Source organism: Protopterus annectens, chromosome 3.part1, assembly GCF_019279795.1.
Source record: "Protopterus annectens isolate FY-2018-M chromosome 3.part1, PAN1.0, whole genome shotgun sequence".
In the NCBI taxonomy this organism is placed as follows: Eukaryota; Metazoa; Chordata; order Ceratodontiformes; family Protopteridae; genus Protopterus; species Protopterus annectens.
This window is the reverse complement of record NC_056732.1, coordinates 1,818,568,506-1,818,593,557: the sequence shown is the minus strand read 5'-3', so window position 1 is coordinate 1,818,593,557 and position 25,052 is coordinate 1,818,568,506. Positions and strand designations below refer to the sequence as shown.

At 45.1% G+C, this 25,052-nt stretch overlaps 1 protein-coding gene across 1 annotated transcript in view; it reads right to left on the bottom strand.

The window, feature by feature from the left end:
- Window positions 1-862: 862 nt before the first annotated feature.
- Window positions 863-25,052, bottom strand: part of LOC122798699 (zinc finger protein 883-like) — a 115,037-nt gene continuing 90,847 nt past the window's right edge. Inside the window, exon 4 of the mRNA XM_044067794.1 lies at window positions 863-2,584. Coding sequence (XP_043923729.1) covers window positions 927-2,584 — 1,658 coding nt within the window. The 3' untranslated portion in view covers window positions 863-926. The remainder of the gene's footprint in view (window positions 2,585-25,052) is intronic.

Below are 25,052 nucleotides of genomic sequence, written 5' to 3'. Positions count from 1 at the left end.
GTCCTTTACTTTGCATGCACTCCATAAATTCAACTTCTATTTTTTAACTTCTACTTTAATAATCTTTTTTTCCGCATTCCATCTTTGTGATTTTTTTTATTGTGAAATTTTCCATATCCAGATGCCTTTGCCTGTATTTCTCTTTGAATATCCTTGGGGCTGCCTTCTTTATATTGATTAATTTGGCTTTCTCCTTTGCATAAATATTGCATCATATCAAATATCTCTCTTTCCCATGTCCATATTTCTTTTTTATACTTTTCAAATATCTCTAGGTTTTGCTCTTTATATTTTCTCACTTCCTCAGATGCTTCTTTTTCTAAACAGATCAATGTTTCTTGATCTATATACTGTTTTTCACAAATATGTTGTATTAATGAATGCAAATTTTTATTTGAGGCTTCTGACAGTTTTTCCTGTGAAAGTATTTTTCTCTCCTCTAATTTCTCTCTTAATCATTTCATATATCTTGTGTCTGGAAATTCTGGGCTTTTTTCAGAATAGTAAAATATGCAATTTTCCTCAGTAGTCCACTTTATCATCTCTATGGCTCTTCTTTGGCCTATCAGTTTTTTGTGATTTTTGTGGATTGATACTTCCTTCCACAACAGGGGGCCATCCTCCCCCTGGGCCTGGCCTGGTCCCATTGCAAGAATGTTTCCATATTTTGAGGATTCTACACAGTCATCTTTTACAGTCCTAGCACCAGTGTGCCTACCAGGATTAGGCACTTTTTCATCCTGGGTCTTGTGCACCCAGCTCTCTTTTTTAATTTTTAACCTACTTCTGTCCATGACATATGCTATATAAATACAGTCCATATATCAGTGTTGCCTTAGTGAGATTTTGTGAAAACAGGGTCCACCTCCACCAAGACTTGAGGATGAATTCAGTTTCATTAATAATACTCTCCTTTACTTGCGGACTTATTTCTCCATTCGGATATTTTGTTCCGTGTGGATGTATTCATGTTTTATGAAGGCTGGCTTCCATGTAAAACTCATGTCACATATAGCACATTTATATGGTTTTTGCTCAGTGTGAAGAAGTTTATGTTTTTCCATGCTTGACTTATGTCTAAAACTTTTGTCACAGGTAGAACATTTATATGGTTTCAGTCCAGTGTGAGTTATTTCATGTACTAGGAAACTTCTTTTGCTTGCCAAACCCTTACCACATACAGCACATGTATATGGTTTTTGTTCACTGTGGACATACTGATGCTGTGCCAGGTTACCTTTCTGTGCAAAACTCTTGTTACATGTAGAACATTTATATGGTTTTTGCTCACTGTGAATATACTCATGTTTTTCCATGCTAGACTTCAGCATAAAACCCTTGCCACATGTGGCACATTTATGTGGCTTTGATTTCATGTGGATGCTCTGATGATTTATTAAATTAATTTTCCTCCTGAAACTCTTATCACACAAGGTGCAGTTATATGGCTTCTGCTCAGAGTGAACAATCTGATGCCGTCTCAAGCTTCCCTTATCTGTAAACCCCTTCTCACACTTAGTACACTTATATGGTGCCTGTCCACTGTGAAGCAGCTGATGCATTACTTTATTTCTTTTCCGACTGAATCTCTTGTCACATATTATGCATTTATACGGTTTTTGCCCTGTGTGGGTACTCTGATGAGTAACTACAGAACTCTTATGCCTAAAACTCTTGTCACACAAAGTGCATTTGTATGGCTTGTCACCACTGTGGATATAATGATGTTTCCTCAGGGAACCCTTTTGTGTAAAACCTTTGCCACAAGTCACACATTTATAGGGTTTCTGACCTGTGTGGATCATCTGATGCCTTGCTATCATGTTCTTATATCTAAATTCTTTGTCACATATGGTGCACTTATAGGGCTTTTGTCCCACATGAGTAAGCTGATGTTGTATCATTTTACTCTTTTGTGAAAAATTCTTGCCACACACAGCACATTTATATGGTTTTTGAGTGTGGATATACTGATGCTTAATCATGTTACTTTTCTGTGTGAAACTCTTGTCACATACAGAACATTTGTATGGTTTTTGTTTAGTGTGGATATATTGATGCTGTTTCATACTAGACTTCTGCGTAAATGTTTTGTCACATATAGCACACTGATATGGCTTTTGTTTTGTGTGGACGGACTGATGCCTGGTCAGGCTTGTTTTTGATCTGAAATCTTTGCTACATATGGTACATGTGTGGCGTTTATAGTTTCTCTCACTGACATATGTGGCACATTGATAACGTTTCTTACTGCTGAAATCTTTTTCATGTGCTTCAAAGGTATTATTTTGACTTTTCCCAGGATTAATTAACAGGTCATGAGGGAGAGTAAAACTGCTACTGCAATTAAGCCATTTGTATGGCTTTTCCTCACAATGAGATTTCCGACACATTTCTAGTTCAGTTTTCCAAATAACACTATTAGTGCTTTCCACACAGTTATGATATTGTTTTCCAGTCTGTAGAAAGTCGTCTCTTGTTCCACACAGCTTTTCCTGCAAAGCTTTTTGGCTTTTAGGATCTTCATACTTTCCATGCAATAACTGTCGACGATGAAACTCTCTGAACTTTGCATTCCTGTTGACTTAAAGAAAAAAAATCAGTGCGTCAGAAAATGATGATCTACAGTAAAGGTTTATTTTCTTACTTGAAGTGTGACAGGCTGAAATGTATGCCAGTATACAATTCAATAAACACTACTTATGTTCCAATTTAAATAAAAAAATTAACTCAAACAGATGCCCTATGCAGCTCTGCTAAAGAAACTCCAGCTCTACTCAGTTGCATACCGCCTACTCAGAGGCGATCTGTGTCTGACGTATAAAGCCATGTCCAATGCAGAATTAATGGACATGCTTCACCTCAGGAAATCCAAATCCCTTAGTGCTACACGCTCCAGGGACTTGAACCTCAGCACAGAAATAAATAGGACATGCTGGAGGGACAGATTCGTATCCCAGAGGCTCCCCTCACTCTGGAACAAAATCCCAATCCATGTTAAGCAGAGCCCCTCACTGACCCTCTTCAAGAGAAATCTTGACGAGTGGATGGGAGATCGTAAGTTTACCCCTGGGATCTCTTCTGTGTCCCTGCTTGACAGAGGTACAGTAAACTAACATTAAAAGGGCTACCTTCTGTGACCTACTATACAGAGGCACAGTCAACTAATCTAAAAGGGTGGCGAAAGCCAAACACACTCTGGCTAGGCTTATAAATGCCCTAGGGCAGATAGCCTAGTATCAACCTATGAACCTATTGTTGGATAAAATTATGCCAGTATACAATTCAATAAACACTGCTTATGTTCCAATTTAAATAAAAAAATGAACTATTGTTGGATAAAATTTTAAAGTATGTCACCAATAAAAATACAGTAACAGAAGCATGCTAGAAGATTAGATGTGCAAGTGTAAAGGATTACCGCTGTAGCATCTTTGTAATGAATGGCAGGTAGGCCATATGCAGACATTCGACCACCCAGCCTGACTTCTACAGCTCTGGGCATGACCTGTGAGGGGTTAGAATCAACCCATGAGACAGAGACCAGTAGGATGTACAGTACAAAGATGAGAACAGCACATGCCATCTTCAGTTCTACTTTGGGTGACTGAGATGGCAATCAGGAAGTGTGCTCACAGGTCCTGGAGATGAGGCTAAAACTAAGTCCTCAGTCAACTCAGACATTTAGGCCTAAGAGTTCCTAACAGGCTACTTCTTATAGTCCAGGGTTAGTTTCCCTTATCATTGATTTGTCTCTTAATAAGTCACTTAAACAGGCCATCCTCCCAGGTTACTCTTGAAAAGAGACACTTGTATCCAGTGGGCTTACCTGATTATATAAATAAAAAAAACTTCCGAAGTAGAAGGGTGGCACCACTTTTAGTTTTAATAGTCTTCTGACTATCATGAGGTAACTAAATATGCCAGGCAGTTGGCAGTAGAAAGCCTAGACTGTTCCAGGGATTTATGGCACATGTGCTCACGCATCCATGCAATGTTCCACTCACACAATTGCACAGTGCTCATCATAACAATCGCTGCTGCAGTTTTATCTATAAAACTTCACTTACAACTGAAACCCGTAACTTAGTGTGTGGCTAAAACAAAGACATTGTGTAGAGACAAGGTTAGAGCAGCTAGTTTGCATGTTAAACATCACTATCAAATCTAATCACAATCTTAACAATGAAATGTAACATTCTGTAGTTAAGTTGTGCTCAGGTTTTCTTATCACAGAATACTTGTCGAATGACGTCCCTTACGAGGAAATCTTTGCTACTGAGGACAGTCCTAAAGCAGGATACTGGTGGAAATATTTGTGTTAAAATTTGGACATAGCAGAAGCTCCTTACTTCCTATGAAAATGTTTAGACCCCAGGGACAAGAGTAACTCCATGCAGCCAGTTAGGACTAAAGCTGTAGAAAATTTGATATGTTACATGTTTCTTCTCAGGACTGCTTTTCTGTAATCTTGATTTTGAGAGAAGAGAGTGATGCACAGTAGAAAGAAATAGTTAAAATATTTAAGTGTGTGTCCAGTACTGCATTTTGCATTGGAAATACTGAAACTCTCTTAGCCGTGTTCTGAGGACAGCTTTATAAAATTGATGATACACTGCTGCATTAATAGAAGTACCAATAAATGGTGATAACTGTGGCTTACTGTTACGTTAATAGTAAATGTCACAAAGTACACATAATGAACATGATAATTGTAATTCCTGTTGTTGAAAGTAAAATATGCAGTGATATATTATGGAGAAATTTAGAAGCAGTATTGAAATACTACAGATAATATCCTGAATAATATTCTGAAGAAATCTGGACATACAAGTTGAACTTGTGTCACTTACATGAAGAATTATAGCATTCATTCACTCTGATAACCCTCTTAACTCAATTCACAGTTGCTTGTCAGCTGGAATGCATCTCATTACTCAGTCCCTGATGGGATGTTAGCTATTACAAGATGCAGACACAAACATTCATTCATGCATGCATAATATGCACACATTTGTGGAATTTGGAGGACAGCAGTCCCCCTACATCATTTATTTGGGATATGGAAGGAAAATGGGGCACCCAAGGGAAACCCACAAGGACTTAGAGTATGACAGTAAACTGTGCACAAAAGGACACATTCCCTGAACATAAAACCTCAACAAATGTTTTGCCAAAATCTGGAGGAATTTTTTTAAGTGGGGCAAGCCTTTACCAACTCTGAGGTCTCCATTACCAGTGAAAGTGCTTTTGGTGAAACATTATCACTGAAATGGCACTCTCTAAAATTACCATTGACACACTGACACTCCTGCACAAAAGACCACATAATAGATGACAAAATAAACTGGAGACCCAAGCACTGTGAGGCAATAATGCATATAAAAATGTTTCTAGAATAAGCCTTATCATATACAATCTTTCCTGTAAATTACTGAACAGTGGGTGTGCTGCAAATGCATATGATATATTTTCTACAGCAGTAGGTATGTGATAATCAATAATGTTTTGTTTGACAGCAAAGCTTGAGGGGTTTCTTATATTATCAGAATGTGGGGGTGCAAAGAAGAAATGTTATTTAAAACTAGTGTAAACGGGACTGCAGAAAATGATTATTTAAAGACTAGTCATAGCCTACAGCATAAACGCTGTTAATGAAGCCCATCAACAGTTCTGCAAATATGTATTTATGGTCTTTATTTTTTTAATTTGGTTTTTATTCTAGTACAGTAACACAAACAAATGTATTAAGTTATGTACTGTACCTACTCATGTTGAAAGGACAGAACATATTCTTAACTGCAAAAGATATAAAGAATAATATGTTATTACTGGTTTCACCATATCAGATCTCATGTCTGTTGCTATACTCTCATTTAACAGTATTAGTTCTGCTGTCCAATGCTTTGCCTTCTTAAGTCACAGCCTGTCTTGAAATAGCTGCCATCATGATACTAAACCATGGGCTGGGGTTTGACATATTGGTTACTGTGTTTACCTCATAGACACAAGATACAGGGTTTGATTATTTTAGGCTGCTGTTTGGTGTAATGGTTAACATGTTTACTGAGCACAAAGAGGTACAAGGTTTGACTCTCATCAAGGGAAATTAGCAAGGCTTAAAATGGTCCCCAAGAACAGTTAGCCAAGTACTTACCTATGAACCTAACCTACCGTAGTGCCAAACCACAGAGATCACCCAAGGAGACCACTGTATAACCCAGTCCACAGCCTACAGTATCCCATCTAAATACAGGTCTGGACAACATGGAAACGCAATTTCCAAATGTCTCCATAGCCACCTGGGTAGATATAGGCATCCTAAGACAATGTAGCAATCGTCTCATGTTCACAGATGACCATTTAATCCTTATGCGAGAGATGCACATACACAATTTCACTGAAGGCAAAAATCTCACATACACACATGGCTGCCAAGAACACACACAACACACACACACTACACACACACCACACACACACCACACACACACACCACACACACACACACACACCTATCCTCAGCAAGCTAAAATGCATTCACTAAAAACAAACATCAAACACCACACATACTCCTATACCCAGTGGAACCCCAAAAGCAAACCCCTTGAGGCAAACCAAAACATTACTCAGGACTCCATTATATGACACAAATATGTCCCACTCACCAGACTGACCAAGAGGTAAATAACAGTTAGTTGCTTATCTGGAGCCAGAATCTGCCATGCTAAGCATTCACTTAAGTCACTAGATCTCGGGTATCAGTATGATTCTATCATAGTCCATGAGGGAGTTAACAACCTGAGAAGTACTTCTCTGGACTATATATAGAGAGACATGTTTGATCTCTCTACAGGAGTCTCAGGCAGGTATGTTTCATGCATTGAACACTATTCTACCTTTAGCAGGGATGATGTCACAGCATGAACAAAACATAACTGGTTTAGTTTCTGGTGTAATTCTAGAGGGATTCAATATTGTCAGAATGGAAGGACCATGATTAACAGACCATGTTGCATTGCAAAGGATGGTCTGCACCTGCCTCAACTTGGCTTCCAAATACTGGCTAAAACTTTAATGGATGTACAAAGACTCCTGTACCTCTTATAAGTAAGTCCAAAACAAACCACACTGGTGGAATCCTTACGTTAATAGGGTATATAACTACCTACTAGTATAACCCTCCCAGCTATTAACAGGGAGCAGGTCCTGGCAGAGTTTGCTAAGGCCAAAAACATAGCTTCAATGGGCCCAGACAACTTGAGTAATTTTTCAACTACAGCCTGAAAACAGGTTTTGTACCATGAGATTGGATGACTGCAACTTTTTATCCCACTTCACAAGGGTGGACCATCAATAGAGCCTGGAAACTAAAGAGTTCTTAGTCTGACTAGTCTAAAATGGAAAGCCATGGAATGAATAATCATGGACATAATTAACAAAGACACAGGCAACCTTCAGACACTGGACCCAAAACAGATTGGCTTTGTCAAGGGAAGATCAGGCCTGCTAAACTTGGTGGACTTCTTTGAGAAGGTCATAAAGGCAATGGATAAGGGTAAAACTGTGAATACCACCTACCTGTGGACCTGGCTAAGGTGACCCCAATCAGGTATAGTTGACAAACTCAGCAAATGGGGCATAAACCCCTACATAACTTCGTGGACTGCCAGCTGGCTCACAAGCAGGACCCAGGAAGTCAGGATTGGTGACATCACCTCCACTAAGAGACCTATCACCAGCAGGGTAACTCAAGGCTCCGTGCTGGGACCACTCCTATTTGGTATCTACTTCTCAGAGGTAAAGGCTAATGTCAAGGATCTTTTCACTGATTCACAGATGGCTGCTATCCCAGAGTCAAGCATCTTATAGCAGGGTGTATAATGACCAGTGCCAAAGTCACAGACTAAAACTCATTGCCAAGAAATGCATTATAATGTCTTCTAGGAAAACTGCCAGCCAGGCTAATTATTCCATCGATAAGACACCCCTAAGAGTTGACCCAGTAGACAGGGATCTGGGAACATATATGGACACTAATCTGGCCTTTTCTAACATGAGGCCAAGGTAGTAAGAAAATCATTCTATGTTGCTCAGCTTATAAAACGACATGGCTTCCAGTTCTGAGGAAGTCATAGTGTCGCTTTATGTGGTCTTTATCAGACCCATCTTTTAGGTTCATAGGTTCATAGGTTCGTACTAGGCTATCTGCCCTAGGGCATTTATAAGCCTAGCCAGAGTGTATGTGGCTTACACCACCCCTTAGGATGAGAATACTACGCCCTTTTAGGGTTTAGTTTACTATGCCTCTGTCTAGTAGTGACAAAGAGATGACCCCCGGGGTAAACCTACGATCTCCCATCCACTCGTCGAGATTTCTCTTGAATAGAGTCAGTGAGGGGCTCTGCCTAACATGGACTGGGATTCTGTTCCAGAGTGTAGGGAGCCTCTGGGTTATGAATCTGTCCCTCCAGCACGTTCTATTTATTTCTGTGTTGAGGTTTAAGTCACTTGTTCTCGTGGCTCTGATGGATTTGGATTTTCTGAGGTGGAGCATGTTCATTAATTCAGGATTGTACATGGCCTTGTACGTCAAGCACAGATCACCTCTGAGTAGGCGGTATGCGACTGAATAGAGCTGGAGTTTTTTCAGTCGGGCAGCATATGACATATGTTTAAGACCCTTTATCCTCTTGGTGAGGAACTTTTGGGGTCTTTCCAACTGCTGCAGGTGTCGGGTGAGATACATCCCAAATGGGGCATTGTACTCAATCATTGGCCTGATAAGAGAAGAGTACAGGGGCACAATAACCTCTCTTGATCTAGATGTGAAACCCTTCATGATAAGGTGGGCAATATAGAAGGTCTTCCTAACCACTTTGGCAATGTGAGTGTCAAATGAGAGGTTACTGTCAACCTGGGTCCCTAGGTCCCTGATTACCTCTTCCGTAATTAATGGATTACCGCCTATGTGGTAATTTGTCAGTACCTTATTTTTCCCAAAGGGTATGACTATACACTTTTTGGCGTTTAGCTTAAGGCCATGACTCTGGCACCAATTATCCATTTCTATGAGGCCTATCTGAAGGATGTTTGTGTCCGCTGGAGTATCAATTATGGCGCCCAGTTTGCAGTCATCTGCGAACTTTGTCAGCCACAATCCTCCTATGTTTGCCTGTACCTCGGAAAAATAAATGCCGAACAAGAGGGGTCCCAGGACTGAGCCCTGTGGGACACCGCTTGTGACTGGCTTAGAGTCTGACATAGCTCCAGCAACTCTGACCCTGTGGGTTCTGTCCTTGAGCCAGTTTGCAACCCATCTTGTGACATATGGGTTTACATTTAAGCTGGTGAGTTTGTCTATGATGCCCGAGTGGGGTATTGTGTCAAAGGCTTTTGCAAGGTCAAGGTAGGCTGTGTGAACTGCCTTACCCTCATCAATGGCCTTAGTGACTGTTTCAAAAAGTCGACCAAGTTCAGAAGGCAGGATCTGCCCTTGACAAAGCCAAATTGGGTAGGATCCAATGTCTGTAGGTCCCCAATGTCTTTGTTTATGAGTTCCATAATGATCCTCTCCATAGCTTTGCAGACCAGGCTCGTCAGGCTTATGGGGCGGTAATTTCCAGGGTCCGTAAAAGCACCGCCTTTGTGAAGTGGGACCACTGTTGCCGTACGCCACTCTTTGGATCCTGTGGTAAGGCTAAGATTAAACAGCAGCCTTGTGTGTGGGTTTAGTTCCTCTTGGAGTTCATGTAGCACACAGCCGGGACACCATCCGGTCCCATTGATGCTGTGTTTTTAGCTTTAGAGGGTGGCTCTCACCTGGGCATCTGAGATGTTAGGGAGGCTACACTCTGCTGGGATAGTTATTTCTCCTTTTGGGGGAGGGAGGAGAAATTTGCACTGAACCTGTCTGCCAGAATGTTGGCAATGTCAGTGGGTTCAGTGTATTTTGTGTCATTTTGGACTAACTCTGAGCATATCTGGGAGTTTCCACCCAGGTTTCTAACATAGCTAAAGAAGGCCTTGTGATTGTCTTTTGTGTCATTTGCGATTTTTCTCTCAAAGTTGGCCTTGGATGATTTTATGAGTGATCGTTTTTTGCTAGTACTGATCAGAGATGCCTTTCCTTTTAGGGATTTTGCTCTGTCATGTAGTAGCTTCCTCCTTCTGTTGTAAAGTTTGTTTATGGCTGGGGTCCACCAGACCGGTCGCCTGCCTTTGGGGGAATGGGTCTTGGTTTTATTTGGGATTGCATGATCCATGCATTCTTGAAGGTGCCCATAGAAGGCATTTGCAAGTGATTCAGCAGTGTGGGTTGTGGTTTCCACTGGCCCAGGGGCCTTGAAAGATACCACTTCAGTCTTAAGAAGTGTGAAGTTTGCTTTTGAGAAGTTCTTCACTGTGGTCTTTTGTGCAGGGGTGGGGGCGGGATGTGGATTTCCAGTGAGATTAATTTATGGTCTGATCTTACCAAAGAGGGATGTACTTCCGGTGTGGAGCATTTTGTCCCTATGTTTGTGATGATCAGGTCTAGTATATTGTCTCCTCTTGTGGGAATGGTGACTAGTTGTTCCATTGCATTTGAGTTTATGAATTCTAAGAACCTTTGGGCTAGAGTGTTGGGGCTTGAGTAATGTTCCCAGTCTATGTTTGGGTAGTTGAAGTCTCCCAAAATGATGGTATTTGGAGAGACATTCATACTCTCCAGTGTCTTCAGGAAGGCTGTGTGGGGTTCCTGAGTTTGAGAGGGTGGTCTATAGCATGCTACAAACTGCAAGGCAGTTTTGCCTATGGTTAGTTGCACCTGGATAGTCTCCGATGCTTACTAACCTGGAGGTGTGGGTATCTTTGATGAAAATGGATACTCCCCTCCTTTTGTGGTTCTGTCCAAGTTTTGGGGCGGAAAGCATGATATGAGGTAAAACCTGATAGTGCTGGGGTGCTCTCAGGAGCCTTGAACCAGGTTTCAGTCACTGCACAGACATCGATGTTCTCCATACTGAGAAGGGCTTCGAGGGCATGCATCTTGAGGTTTAGACTTCTGGCATTGAGCAGCATTACCCTTAGTTTTTTTCCACTTGTGTTTTCTAGGGAGGTAGGTTTGTCATTTGAGCCTTGCCTAAAAAAGGCACTATGGGGGTGGCAAGAGCCTTGGCCAATATCCGGAAGCCCAGGGGTGACAGGTGCAAACCATCCCTTGCAAAGCAGCGTGGCTTGTCAAGCATGTCATCCCAAGCAGACAGACACTGGATCCCCTTAGAATGACACCAGTAATTAAGCCAATTGTTAAAACTGATCATTTTGTCTTTGTACTGTGGCATCATTCTTGGTGAGGGTAAGATGCTGCTCAGGGTCAGGGTCATACCGGCCTGGGCTACATAATCAGAGAGCTCCTCTATGTCTCTTTTCATGTAGTCCAGGGAGGTACGTCTCAGGTTGTTTACGCACTTCGGCATGTACCCAAGCAGACATATGCAACAGTTGGAATGTCTACAAAGATTACTTACCAGGAGAATCCAAGGTATAAAAACATTGTCCTATACAACTGCGAACAAAGACCACTGAGAGGCAAATAACTGAACTCCATACTTTTAATATGAAAAAAATAAAACTATATAAAACAAACAATACACGTGAAGCGCTTTTCATCCGGCTTGGTAGCCAGACTTCATCAGACAAACCGCAGATAAAATTCATGCCTTATATAGTGAATGATACACCCTCCCATCTGTTTAATTACAAGTTAATTACTTAATTGATCAACTCAAAGGTCACACCAAACCAACTTTTTTAGTTTTTCTTCATACAAAAACATCCTACCAATTCTTGCATAAGCAACTACATATAATTAAAACCTTTATATCCAACAATAAACATAATGCCTGCAGCAGGAAATACATTCTAAAAATTATGTTTGTTAAAAAATTATTGTATGACAAGTTAGCTACACAAGTGTATGTAAACATCCTTCGTAATATACATAAAATCTGCTCACGTCAATTTCTTTTATTACTAAATGTAGCTCAAAGGGTCTGTCTCATCTAGACAAACTTCTTAGTTTTAAAATACAAGTTATAAATCTTACTTCATTTAGACCTGGTGGCCTACTTGCATCTAAACGGAGCTGCCATAACAGTTAATGTTTTTCCAGTACTAACTGGTAAGGGCCCCCTCTAGTATCAGGTACAACTTGTCCGATCATTCTAAAGAGAAAGATATGATCCGGGTACCTAGCCAAGGTATTCTCCACTTTCCCTTTATTAATATTCGATATATGCTCACACACCCTTTCTCTGAGCATTCTGTTGGCTTTACTGACGTAGAATTCTGGACAAGTTTGGCACTGAGCTAAGTACACTACAGATTTTGAGTTACGGTTAAACCCTCTGTCAGTCCTATAGGTCCTATCACTCACCAAAAAAGTGGTCCCAGGAGACATAAATTTACAAAATTTGCATAAGTCACATTTAAACATACCTGGCATTTTGTATGCTTTGTGCATGTGCCCCTCCAGTATAGCTTTCATGTTCCTACCCCTCTTGAATATCAAGTTTGGTTTGACACCTATTTTTTCTTCAAGTGCCTTGTCAGTGAGTAAGAGGTTCCAATTCCTACACAAAATGTTCTTAATTCCATAAGCATCTATATTAAAAGGGGTAATAAAACTCACAGAGTAATCTCTTTGTTATATATTCTGTGTAATAGCATCATACCCCATTCCCATGGTGTCTGAAGTGTTGTCATAGGAGGATTCTAAACATGTCACTCCCATGTCTCCCACCTGATGTGTACACAAAATGGGTTTATATAACCCTTTTCGTCTTTTATACTGAACTTCATGTAAAAGTTCCAAAATTAAAGTTTCAGGATACCTATCCAGGCATGTCCAAAGGACAGTTTAAGGTGTGCTCTCCTTTCCAACTGGTGAATCTAGGCATTCTGAGGCAATGTTACAACTGCCTCATGTACACAGACAACCCTCTCCACCTACCACCAAACACTAACACATGCGAGAGATGCAATTATACAGCCAAACTGGAGGCTAAGCTTTCTCAACCCAAGACTGGACCAGGCAGTCAAGAGGAGAAGGGAATTACTTGCATCACACCACCAGTCTCACATAGACCTATGAAACCAGCACCGGCAAAAACACACATAAATACACAAAAACATACTTGGAGACTCTAAATAAAAGCTGCAAAAGCAACAGAGACGTCCAAAGCAGACATCCAGGCAACCTCCACCCCCTCAACACAAACCATGAAACACATGCTTCACAAAACCAGTGTGCTATGCAATCACAGCCCTTAAGGCAAAATAACATACCCAACATACTAGTAATAGGTGACTCTGTAGTCAGGCACACTGACGTCCCACTCACTAGGCTGAACAAGAAGAAGGTAACTGTTAGCTGCCTGTTGGGTGCCAGGATCCGCCACATGACACAAGCACTCAGGTCACTCCAGAACAAGTGCAAATACGACTCTTGGACAAGCCATGACAATCTGTTAAAACACATCACTTCCTTTTATAACTTTTCTTCACTTCAAAAAAAAACACATGACTCATAAAACACATGCATGCCTAATACTACTATTTTGACTGTTTGAAAAATTTTATCTTTCCCCCATGTTAATGTTAATACAAATTGGAATTTTATGAGACTATCTAAATTTATATTAGTTAGATAGTATAAGTATAGAGCGAAACTTTATATATATGATATTCAATTGTAAAATATTAAATAGAAATAATTATAATAATTAAATTGAATATCATACATATACAGTTTCAATATAAATATAAATATAAATGGAATGCATCTGGTAAACTGCATGCTGACACTGCTGAATGTATAAAAGAATTTTCTCAGTTTTTGAAAGTCTCACAGGCTGAAATTAAGACCTTTACAGTAAAGCTATTGGTATGATAGAAGGGTTAATGAGTAAAATTGTCTGTTTGCAAGAAAAATAGGACAAGCAGCTGGCTGACGCACAGCATGACTTAACTGCTGCTAGGGAGGAAACAAAAACATTACGAGCTCAGTTGGAGACACAGGAATCTGAAGCTGCTAGAGCAATAGACTTAGCTAATCAAGACCTTTTAAAATTACAAGCCCTGTTAGAGGAATATCAATCTAAAACATTAGAAATAAGAAGTTATGTACTCACCATAATGTTCCATCTGAGTAGGTAAACTTTATTTGTCTGCAACCTGTGGGATACGGATCCGATCTCGGATCCGAGCCGGCAATTTTACAAAGCTTAGATCCGAGCTCCTAGCTCCTCCCCTTGCCCATAATCCCCTGCCAACCCTGACTGACCTCAGATTAAGTTTGCCCGCAAGCACTATAGTGGATAACTAACTACATTATCAGAAATGGTACATCACTATAAGACATGAAACACATCTGAAGGTCAGGGGGACGGAGGGGGGGAACGGTTGCAGACAAATGAAGTTTACCTACTCAGATGGAACGTTATGGTGAGTACATAACTTCTTAATCTGAAGTAGTTAACTTCATTTGGTCTGCAACCTGTGGGACAGAGTCCCCAGCTATCTAAACCTTGGGCGGCCTTCATGGAAGGATATTCCGGAGCACTGCGGAGCCAAAAGAAGTTCTCCCTCTGGAGGTAATGTCCAATTTATAATGATTGATGAAGGTATGAGATGAGGCCCAAGTGGCTGCTGAACAGATATCATCCAAGGAAACCCTGGATTTAAAGGCGGCAGATGTAGCCATAGCCCTAGTTGAATGGGCATGAACTCCTTGAGGTGCGGGCCTGCCGGAATTTTGATACGCTGTAATGATACACTGTGAAATCCATCTCAATAAGGAAACTTTCGAGACTGGTTTACCTAGATTAAATTTGGCAAAGGAGACGAACAACTGGTCGGATTGTCTATGATCAGATGTCCTATGAATGTAAAATCTAAGTTGTCTGTGCACGTCCAAAGAATGTAGTCTGTACTCCCCTTTGTTCTGAAGACCGGCAAATTGATAGATTGGTTAATATTAGATTCAGAAACTACCTTCGGGAGGAAGGAGGGAATTGGTCCTGTGGTAAACCCGATCCTTGTGAAAGGCTAAGTATGGGGGTTTCACAGAAAGAGCTTGCAATTCAGATACTCTCCTGGCTGAAGTAATAGCCACAAGAAAGGCTGTTTTCCAAGACAAATATTTGAGGTCTACTGAAGACGCCGGTTTGAAGGGAGGGGCTGTCAGGGCTTGTAATACCAAGGTCAAATCCCATGGAGGTACCGCTTCCTTTATTGGAGGTCTAAGAAGAAAGGTGCCCTTTAGGAACGTTTTGCACAATTTTGTAGTAATCAAACGATCCATTTCAGTACCTACGTGATAATGAGAGATAGCTGCTAACTGAACCTTAACCGTAGAACAGCTAGCTCCGCCATTAAAAAGACCTGAAAGAAAGTCCAGCACCGCAGGCAAGGGGGCTGTAAAAGGATCCAAATTATGGCGTTCTGCCCAGATAGAGAAACGCTTCCATTTACTACCATAGACCTGCCTAGTAGAGGGCTTGTGCGCTGCTACTAGGATAGTTTTAACTGGAGAAGAGATACCGGGAGTCCTAGCTACAAGTGGAACTGGAGCAGCCAAGCCGTAAGCTTGAGGCTGGCCAGGTCGGGAAGTGGGAGCCCCAGGGCGGATTCACTCGATGAGACCAGAGGTAAGGGAACCAAGCTTGGTGAGGCCAGAATGGGGCAATGAGGATCATCCTGCTCCCCAACCGACTGGTTTTCTGAAGAAGTTTCAGCATGAGGGGAAGAGGAGGGTAGACATAGAGAAGACCGGGTGGCCAAGCATGCACCAAGGTGTCCCTTGGGGCTTCCCCGGCAGGGGGAATGAGAGCAAAGTAATCGTTGCATTTCGTGTTTGAGGGAGATGCAAAAAGATCACAACAGGGCTGCCCCAAATGGCAAAAATTTGACTCGCTACTCGAGGATTGAGGGACCACTCGTAAGGTGAAAGGATGGTGTGACTCAGTCTGTCCGCCAGGATGTTGGTCCGTCCGTGTTGCAATGAGAAAGCGGTTGGTGGAGATCGCCCATTCCCACACTCTCATGGCTTCTCGACAGAGTGGGTAAGACCTGGTTCCCCCTTGTTTGTTGATATACCATACCACAGACATTCTGTCTGTCTGGATTGCATGTGTTCCTACAGGCAGAAGGCTCTGAAGTGCTTGCAACGACAACAGCACTGCCCTCATCCCTAGAACATTTATGTGCAATAAGGTCTCCGAATCCTTCCACGTGCCTTGGACCATCCTGCCTGAATAATGCCCCCCCACACAAGACGAGAGTTGTCCGTGGTCACCGTGGTGAGAGGGGGGGCCATGGCAAAGGGGTGTCCCGCCTGGAGGTCCGGCGACTGAAGCCACCAAACGAGAGCCCTCTTGCAGGCCCTGCTGAGAGAAATGGGGTGACTCAAGGGGTACTGATGAAGGGACCATTGGACTTGGAGAGTCCACTGTAAAATCCTCATGTTCAGACATGCCATGGGAAGAAGGTTTATTGCGGCTGCCATGGACCCCAGGGCCCTCAGAACCAATCCTGCCGGAGGTTTTGAAGATTGAAAGATGGTCCGCACATGTGCCCTCGAAGTGTGCAACCGGTCGGGAGTTAAGAAGACTAGCTGCCTGTTGGTGTCCAGTCTGGCCCCGATAAAATCTATCACCTGAGTTGGGGTGAGAGAGGATTTGTCTGAGTTTATAGTGATCCCTAGTTGCAGAGCAAGGTTGAGGAAGTAGTCCCTGGTTAAGCATAGTAGATGTCTTGTTGGGGCGGTGAGAAGCCAGTCGTCCAGGTACGGGAAAACCTGCATTCCCTGGAGTCTCAGGTGGGCCGCTATCACTGCTAACACCTTGGTGAACACCCTCGGGGCTGAGGTGAGACCGAAGGGAAGGACCCTGAATTGATAATGACTGGCTCTCAGCCGGAAGTGGAGAAACCTCCTGGATCGTACGTCCATCAATATGTGGTAGTACGCGTCCTTGAGGTCTATCGAGCACATCCAGTCGTTCTCCCGCAAGAGGGGGAGAATAGATTGAAGAGTGACAATCCAAAACTTTTCTTTGGTTACTGACAGGTTTAGTAGGGAAAGATCGAGGATGGGCCTTAGGTCCCCCATCTTTTTTGGCACCAAAAAGAACCTTGAGTAGTAACCTGATCTGGACTGGTCTGGGGGGATGCGCTGGACAGCTCCTTTTTCTAAAAGCTGCCAAACCTCTGCAGCTGCAGCCTCCCTCTGATTGGGTGGAACATCGGGGAGGTGTTCAGGAGTGTAGGGAATCTAAGAAAGGGGAATTCTGTATCCTCTGGATATGATACAAAGCACCCAGCGGTCTGTTGTAATGGACTCCCAAGCTGCCAGGTGCCTCGAGAAGTGGCCCCTGACTGCCTCCAGAGTGGAGCAGTAGGGCAACCCCTCAGGGTTGCTGCGTGGGCTGATCAGAGAAGGTTTCTCTGGACCCAAAGTTTTTCGGGCCCCCTCTGCCTCTAGGGCGGCGTCCACCCTGTCCTCCTCTGCCACGGAAGGACTGGGAGTCCGGAGCGGACTGGGACTGTTGCGACTTTCTGAACCACATCTTCTTCTGTCCCTTTTGGTTCCTGGAGAAGGACCTCTGGGGAGCAGAGAAGCGGACTCCAACAGCAGCCAACGTCTTCTCGTCCTTTTCGCTCTGGACTAAAGTCTCGCGAACTGTCTTGCCAAATAAGGCAGAACCATCAAAGGGGGCATTCGCAAAGGACGCCTTGAAGGGTTCCGCGAAATCACAATGTCGGAGCCAGGCCTGACGCCTCATAACTAGGACCGCTCCGCTGGCTCTAGCGGCTCCCTCTGTAGCGTGGGATACAAGCCGCATAGAGGTGTTGGATATAGACCTAAGAGTTGCCATGCGAGTGGAGTATAACTGTTTGTCCTCCGCTGACATGGACACGGGGGGCGATGCAGCGTACTCTAATAAGGTCTCGCTGCAACCGAATCACATGTGCCATGTAGTTCAGGGACCTTACAGCGAAGGTCGCTGAACTAAAGACCCGCTTCCCAAGACGGTCCATCGAGCGAGACTCCTTGCTCGGGGGATAGACCGAGGGACTCTCTTGGGCTAACACCCTCTTGGTGGCTGCCGCCACCAACATGGCATCTACGGGGGGTCCCTTGCTCCAATGGGACTTCTCAGTGGGGGGGCTTAGGATTCTGTCTGGACGTTTGGGAACTGGCTCCACAGTTTCCAGCTCCTTCCACACCCTAGTGGTAATAAGGTCCACTAAGGGGTTGGCCAGAGTGGGCACCCTAGAGGTAGATGGGCCTGCTTCGAACGCCTCCAGGAACACGGATTCGTCTGAGGAAGCCTTGGGGGCAGACCACCCCCCCAATCCTAAGCATTTCCATGATGTCTCCAAAGGAGACATCCTCTGGGGGTGACCTTGGGGAGCCTTCCCCCTCATCCAAATCCGTGTCTTCTGTCAAGGACTCGGGGGAGTCCACGTGCCTCCTCTTGCACTTTCGCTTGTGAGGAACATCCTTGGGGGGGCTGTCCGAGGATGTCTCACCAGCCACATTTTGTTCCAGGGGAACGACCTGAGACGTCAAAGCAGGCTGTCCCTGTGGCTGGGTGATGGAAGTCTGACCCAACTGAGTTGGAGTGCGGGACGGAGCCGAAGCAAGGACCGGGGGCCTGGATGCACTCAACAGAGCCCTCTCCACCACATCGAAGGCCGAGGGAGAGCCGCTCTCTCTGGGATCCAAGAGCAGACCCTTGCCCGGATCCGATGGATGGTTCGGAACCAGCACTGAGAGCATCGGATCTGAAGGACCAGTGTGCTCAGACCTGGATGGAGCTGAAGGCACACCAACCCCCTCGGATCCGAAGCTCAGACCACGGCTCCGAGAGCTCGGATCCGACAAGGAAGGATATGACAGACTCGAAGGAAGAGTCAGAGCCGACCCACCCCCGGCTCCAACGTTGCCCGGCTCCGAGCGCTCCGAACCCAGGAAGCGGGTCGGAGAAGGAGCTATCGGGGCAAAGAAGGGTGTTGAGCTCCCCCCCAGAAAGGGGGGGGGCAGGAGCACTCCCATCTGCAGTTGGGCCTGGATGAACCTTCGCATCATCCGGTCCAAATCTGCATCCGAAAGGCTACGGGTGGATCTCGACGAGGCCACCGAGGCTGGCCGGGAGTACCGCCTCGATGACCTCGATGGAGATCGGGTCTCCTCCTCCTCGAGTCCCGGTGAGAAGCATGGAGACTGGAGCCGAGAAGGAGGGGACCTAGAAGCCCTGGAGGGAGAAGCCCGCTTAGCCGGGGGGGCCGAAGCGGAGGCCTCGGCCCGCCGCTTGTGGTGCTTCTCCTTCCTTTTGTCTTTCCTGGCCTCCCTCTCCTCCGGCACAGAAGGGGGAGAGAGGCAGGAGTGGCCGCCACAGAAGCCTGGGAGGAGGCCACAGAAGCACCGGAGGCTGAAGCCAAATCCGGGGGCAAGAGTCCCGCTAGGATCAGCTTCAACCTACGGTCCTTCAGTGCCCTGGGGTTGAACGCCACGCAGATAGAACACCCAGAGGAGAGGTGTTCAACCCCAAGGCACCGGACACACCGAGTGTGGCCATCCGCTGGGGAGAGCTTATGGCTACACTCGGTGCACTTAGAAAATATTGGTTTTGGGGCCTCAGACATATTAGCTAAAAGAAAACTCACTCAGTAGGCCCCAAACACACTAAACACACACACAGACTACAACCAGCGAGGGATGGGGAGGAAAATTTGATTAAAAAAATTTAAAGAGGTTATATAAAATAAAGTTATAATAAGGGAAACCTAACCAACACAACACACTCACACAAGTTTAAAGAGAAAAATTTAAGATACAAGGACTTATCTGACCAAAAGACCAGGAGCTCGCAATCTAGCTGCTGTTCAGAAGCGCGGCAAACTAGATCTGGGGTCAGTCAGGGTTGGCAGGAGATTATGGGTAAGGGGAGGAGCTAGGAGCTCGGATCTAAGCTTTGTAAAATTGCCGGCTCGGATCTGAGAACAGATCTGTATCCCACAGGTTGCAGACCAAATTAAGTTAACTACTTCAGATCTACTGTTACAAGTCATCAGTCTAGGATGTTAGAAACTCTCCCTAAGTGGGATGAATAGAAGGGTATTTTTAATAACATGATTACGTTTGAAGCTTAGACATTGTATGAATGATACACTTGAACGTTGTTTCTGGAATTTTATTCCACAATGTTTTATGGCTTATATTCAGCAAAAAGCAGCATCCAATACAAACTAAACACCTAAGAATGACAGCAGTATTGTTAGCATACACTGTGGGGCCATATCTCACACCAACACTTTTAGATCAGTTTCAAATGACAGTTTGTGACTCTTTAGAAGAACAAGCAGAACATTATCATCTGGCATATATGATAGTCAATGGCAGTGATGAAAAAGATATGAAAGATGTCAATTTTCAAAAAGCTGTTATGCGCTCCTTTTTGAACCATTTGGAAGGTTTCCCAGGGGATATTGAAAAGAAGTTATGTACTCACCATAACGTTCCATCTGAGTAGGTAACTTCATTTGTCAGCAACCTGTGGGTATCGGATCTGATTCGGATCCGAGCCGGCAGCTTTCCTAGCAAAAGATCCGAGCTCCAAGCTCCTCCCCTACCCATAATGCCCTGCTACCTCCCTCTAGTCCTCAGATCGAGTTTGCCATAGTATCACAGAATACTACAATAACAAACAGAAAAAACACCTGAACATCCTAACCTGATGTCATCTGGGAAGTGAAACACAATAATCCTTCAAGGATGAACTACAGGTCAGGGGGGATGGAGGGAGGGTTGGTTGCTGACAAATGAAGTTACCTACTCAGATGGAACATTATGGTGAGTACATAACTTCTTTATCTGAAGTAGTTAACTTAATTTGATCAGCAACCTGTGAGACAGAGTCCCCAGCTACCAACAACTTGGGAGGTCCTCATGGAAGGATATTCCGGAGCACTGCAGAGCCAAAAGATGCCCTTCCTCTGGATATCAGATCCAATTTATAATGTGTAATGAAAGTATGAGAGGAAGCCCAAGTAGCTGCTGAACAAATGTCATCCAAAGGGACACTCGACCAGAAGGCAGCAGAAGTAGCCACAGAACGGGTAGAATGTGCCCGAACCCGAACGGGCTCAGGTCGACCAGAGCTTCTGTATGCGAGAAGAATGCATTGGGAAATCCACCTAGCTAAGGTTACCTTTGTCACTGGTTTACCCAAATAGGACTTAGCAAATGAGACAAAGAGTTGTTCCGATTTTCGAAAAACAGCCGTTCTGTGCAAGTAAAATCACAACTGTCTATGTACATCCAGACAATGAAGTCTATACTCTCCTTTGTTGCAATAATTAGGAAAGAAGACAGGCAGATTGATGGATTGGTTGATGTTGGCTTCAGAAGCCACTTTAGGCAGAAAGGAGGGATTAGTCCTGAGGGAAACTGTCTTTATGAAAAATGATGTATGGAGACTTACAACAAGGAGCCTGAAGCTCCGATATTCTTCTAGCTGAGATAATAGCAATCAGGAAGGCAGTTTTTCAAGATACATAATTTAAGTCGACCGAAGCTGCAGGCTCAAAGGGGGGACCAGTCAGAGCCTGGAGAACTAGGGTTAAATCCCATGGAGGAGCTGCATCCTTAACAGGGGGTCTTAAAAGAAAGGTACTTTTCAGGAAGGTCTTGCAGATCTTAGAGGAAGCTAGGGGGCCAAATTTGTTTCCAATGTGGAAGTGGGAAATAGCTGCCAATTGAACTTTAACAGTTGAAGAACTAGCCCCCTGATGAAAAATGTGGGATAGAAAGTCGAGGACTGCTGGAATAGGAGCCGTAAAAGGATCCAAATTCCTATGCTCCGCCCAGATAGTAAAACGCTTCCATTTACTCTTGTAGACTTTCCTGGTAGAAGGCTTATGAGCAGCCACCAGGATGGCCTTAACTGAGGATGAGATACTGGGAATCCTAGCCATTAAGGGAACTGGATCAACCAAGCCGAGAGCTTGAGGTTGTCCAGGTCGGGGGTCCTCAATCCCAAGGGATGAAAAATCAGATCCGGAATGGGATCTAAGATCCAGGGAGGATGCACTAGATGAGACCGTAGGCATGGGAACCAGGTTTGACGAGGCCAGAATGGGGTTACGAGGATAACTCTGTTCCCCAACCGACGAGCTTTCTGCAAGAATTTTGTCATCAACGGAAGAGGAGGATAAGCATAAAGAAGACCGGATGGCCAAGCATGAACCACAGCGTCTCTGGGGGTTTCCCCTGGTGGGGGAATTACAGCGAAAAACTCGCTGCACTTTGCGTTCGAAGGCGACGCGAACAGATTGCAGCAAGGTTGACCCCATCTTAGGAAGATCTGTTTCGCTACTAAGGGGTCGTAAGGTGAGAGGATAGTTCGACTCAGCTTGTCCGCTAGAATGTTTGACCGACCCGGTATGTGCGTTGCTATGAGAAAGTGGTTGGTGGATATTGCCCATTCCCACACTCTCATGGCCTCTCGGCAAAGTGGGTAAGATCTGGTTCCCCCCTGCTTGTTGATGTACCAGACCACTGACATGTTGTCTGTTTGAATTGCAATAGTCCCTAGAGGAAGAAGGGCATGGAGAGCCTGCAACACTAGAAGCACCGCCCTCATCCCCAGAACACTGATATGCAAAAAGGTCTCTGTGTGAGTCCACGTGCCTTGGACGGTTCTGCCCATGCAATGTCCCCCCCCCCACCCGAGGCAAGACGTGTCCGTGGTCACTGTGACTTGGGGTGGGGACATGGAGAAGAGGCACCCTTCCCAGAGGTGCCTGGAATGGAGCCACCAAAGTAGAGATTCCCTGCAAACCCTGCTGAGGGGAATAGGGGAAGACAAAGGATGTCGTAGGATGGACCACTGGACCTGTAAGGTCCATTGAAGAATTCTCATATTCAAACGTGTGAGCGGTGACAGGTTGATGGCCGCTGCCATGGACCCCAGAGCCCTCAGGACTAATTCTGCTGGAGGGGCCGAGAACTGTAGAAGAGCCAAAACGTGGAGGTTTAGGTTGCGGAGTCTGTCCGTCATCAGAAAGACTTTGGACTGAATTGTGTCTATCCTGGCCCCTATAAAATCCAAGATCTGAGTAGGCTGAAGGGAGGATTTCTTGTGGTTGATCGTGATCCCTAGATGGTGGGCGAGATGTAGGAAATAGTCCCTGGCTGAACATAGTAGATGCCTGGTGGGGGCGTGGCTAGGAGCCAGTCATCCAGGGAAGGAAAAACCTGTATTCCCTGAAGCCTCAGGTGGGCCGCTACAACTGCCATGACCTTGGTGAACACCCAGGGGGCTGTGGTGAGACCGAAGGGTAGGACCCTGAACTAATAATGGCTGGCTCCCAGCTGAAAGTGGAGAAAACTCCTGGATCGCCTCTCCATTAGAACGTGATAGTACACATCCTTGAGGTCTATGGAGCACATCCAGTCATTCTCCTGTAAAAGTGGGAGAATGGATTGAATGGTGACCATCTGGAACTTTTCTTTGTCGACTGACAGGTTCAGTGTGGACAGATCGAGAATTGGCCGCAAGTCCCCCGTCTTTTTTGGCACCAAAAAGAACCTGGAGTAAAAGCCTGATCTGGATTGACCGGGGGGACATGCTGGATGGCTCTTTTTCTTAGTAGCTCCTTTATTTTGAAGGCTGCTACCTCCCTCTGATTGGATGGGACATCAGGGAGGTGCCCCGACCGGGGAGGAGAACTTAGGAATGGAATTGAGTAACCTCTGGATATGATCCGGAGCACCTAGCGATCTGACTTAATGGACTCCCAATGTGCTAGATGCTCTGAGAAGCGCCCCCGACTGCCTCCAGAGAGGAGCAGTCAGGCAACCCCTCATGGTTGCTGCACGGTTCGAAAGGAAAAGGGTTCCCTCGACCTGAAATTCTTCGGCCCCCCTCTGCCTCTGGGCCGGAGTCCACCCTGCCCTCCTCTGCCTCTGAAGGACGAGGGGTCCGGAACGAAACGGGATTGTTGGGATTTCCGGAACCACATCTTCTTCTGTCCTCTTTGGTTCCTGGAGAAGGACCTCTGAGGAGCCGAGAAGCAGATCCCGACCGCAGACAACATCTTCCCGTCCTTCTCGCTCTGCAGTAGCTTATGGCGGATGGGTTTGCCGAAAAGCATAGAACCGTCAAAAGGGGCATTCGCAAAGGACGCCTTGAAGGGTTCCGCAAAGTTGCAGAGACGGAGCCAGGTCTGTCGTTGTAAGACAATGCCTGCTCCGCTGGCTCTAGCTGCTCCCTCCGTGGCATGGGAGAGAAGCCGCATAGAGGTGTTTGTGATAGACTTAAGAGTGGCCATTCGAGCCGAGAAGGTCCGTTTATCCTCGGCCGACATGGACTCTGGGGGTGACCCAGTGTACTCTTTGATTAGGTCCCACTGGAGCCAAACTACATGTGCCATATAGTTCAGCGACCTGACAGAGAAGGTCGCTGAAGCGAACATCCGCTTTCTGAGGTGGTCCATCGTCCGAGACTCCTTGTCTGGAGGATGTACCGAGGAACTCTCCTGTGCCAATTCCTTCTTGGTGGCAGCCGCCACCACCATGGCATCTACTGGGGCACCCTTGCTCCAAACTGTCCTGTCTGTGGGGGGGCTGAGAATCCTGTCCGGTCTCTTGGGCATTGGCTCCACAGTGTCCAGCTTCTTCCATGCCCTGGTAGTTATGAGGTCCACCAGGGGATCGGCGGGAGGGGACACCCAAGAGGTAGATGGGCCTGTGTTGAACATCTCCAGAAACACAGACTCATCCGAGGAAGGCTTTTGGGCTGACCACCCCCCTCTAATATGAAGCATTTCCATAATGTCTCCAAAGGAGATGTCCTCGGGGGGTGACCTGGGGGAACCTTCCCCTTCCTCCAAGTCAGTGTCTTCTGTGAGGGACTCGGGTGAGTCCAAGTGCCTCCTCTTACACTTTCGTTTGTGAGGAACCTCCTCGGGGGGGCTGTCCGAGGAGGGCTCACCAACAATGT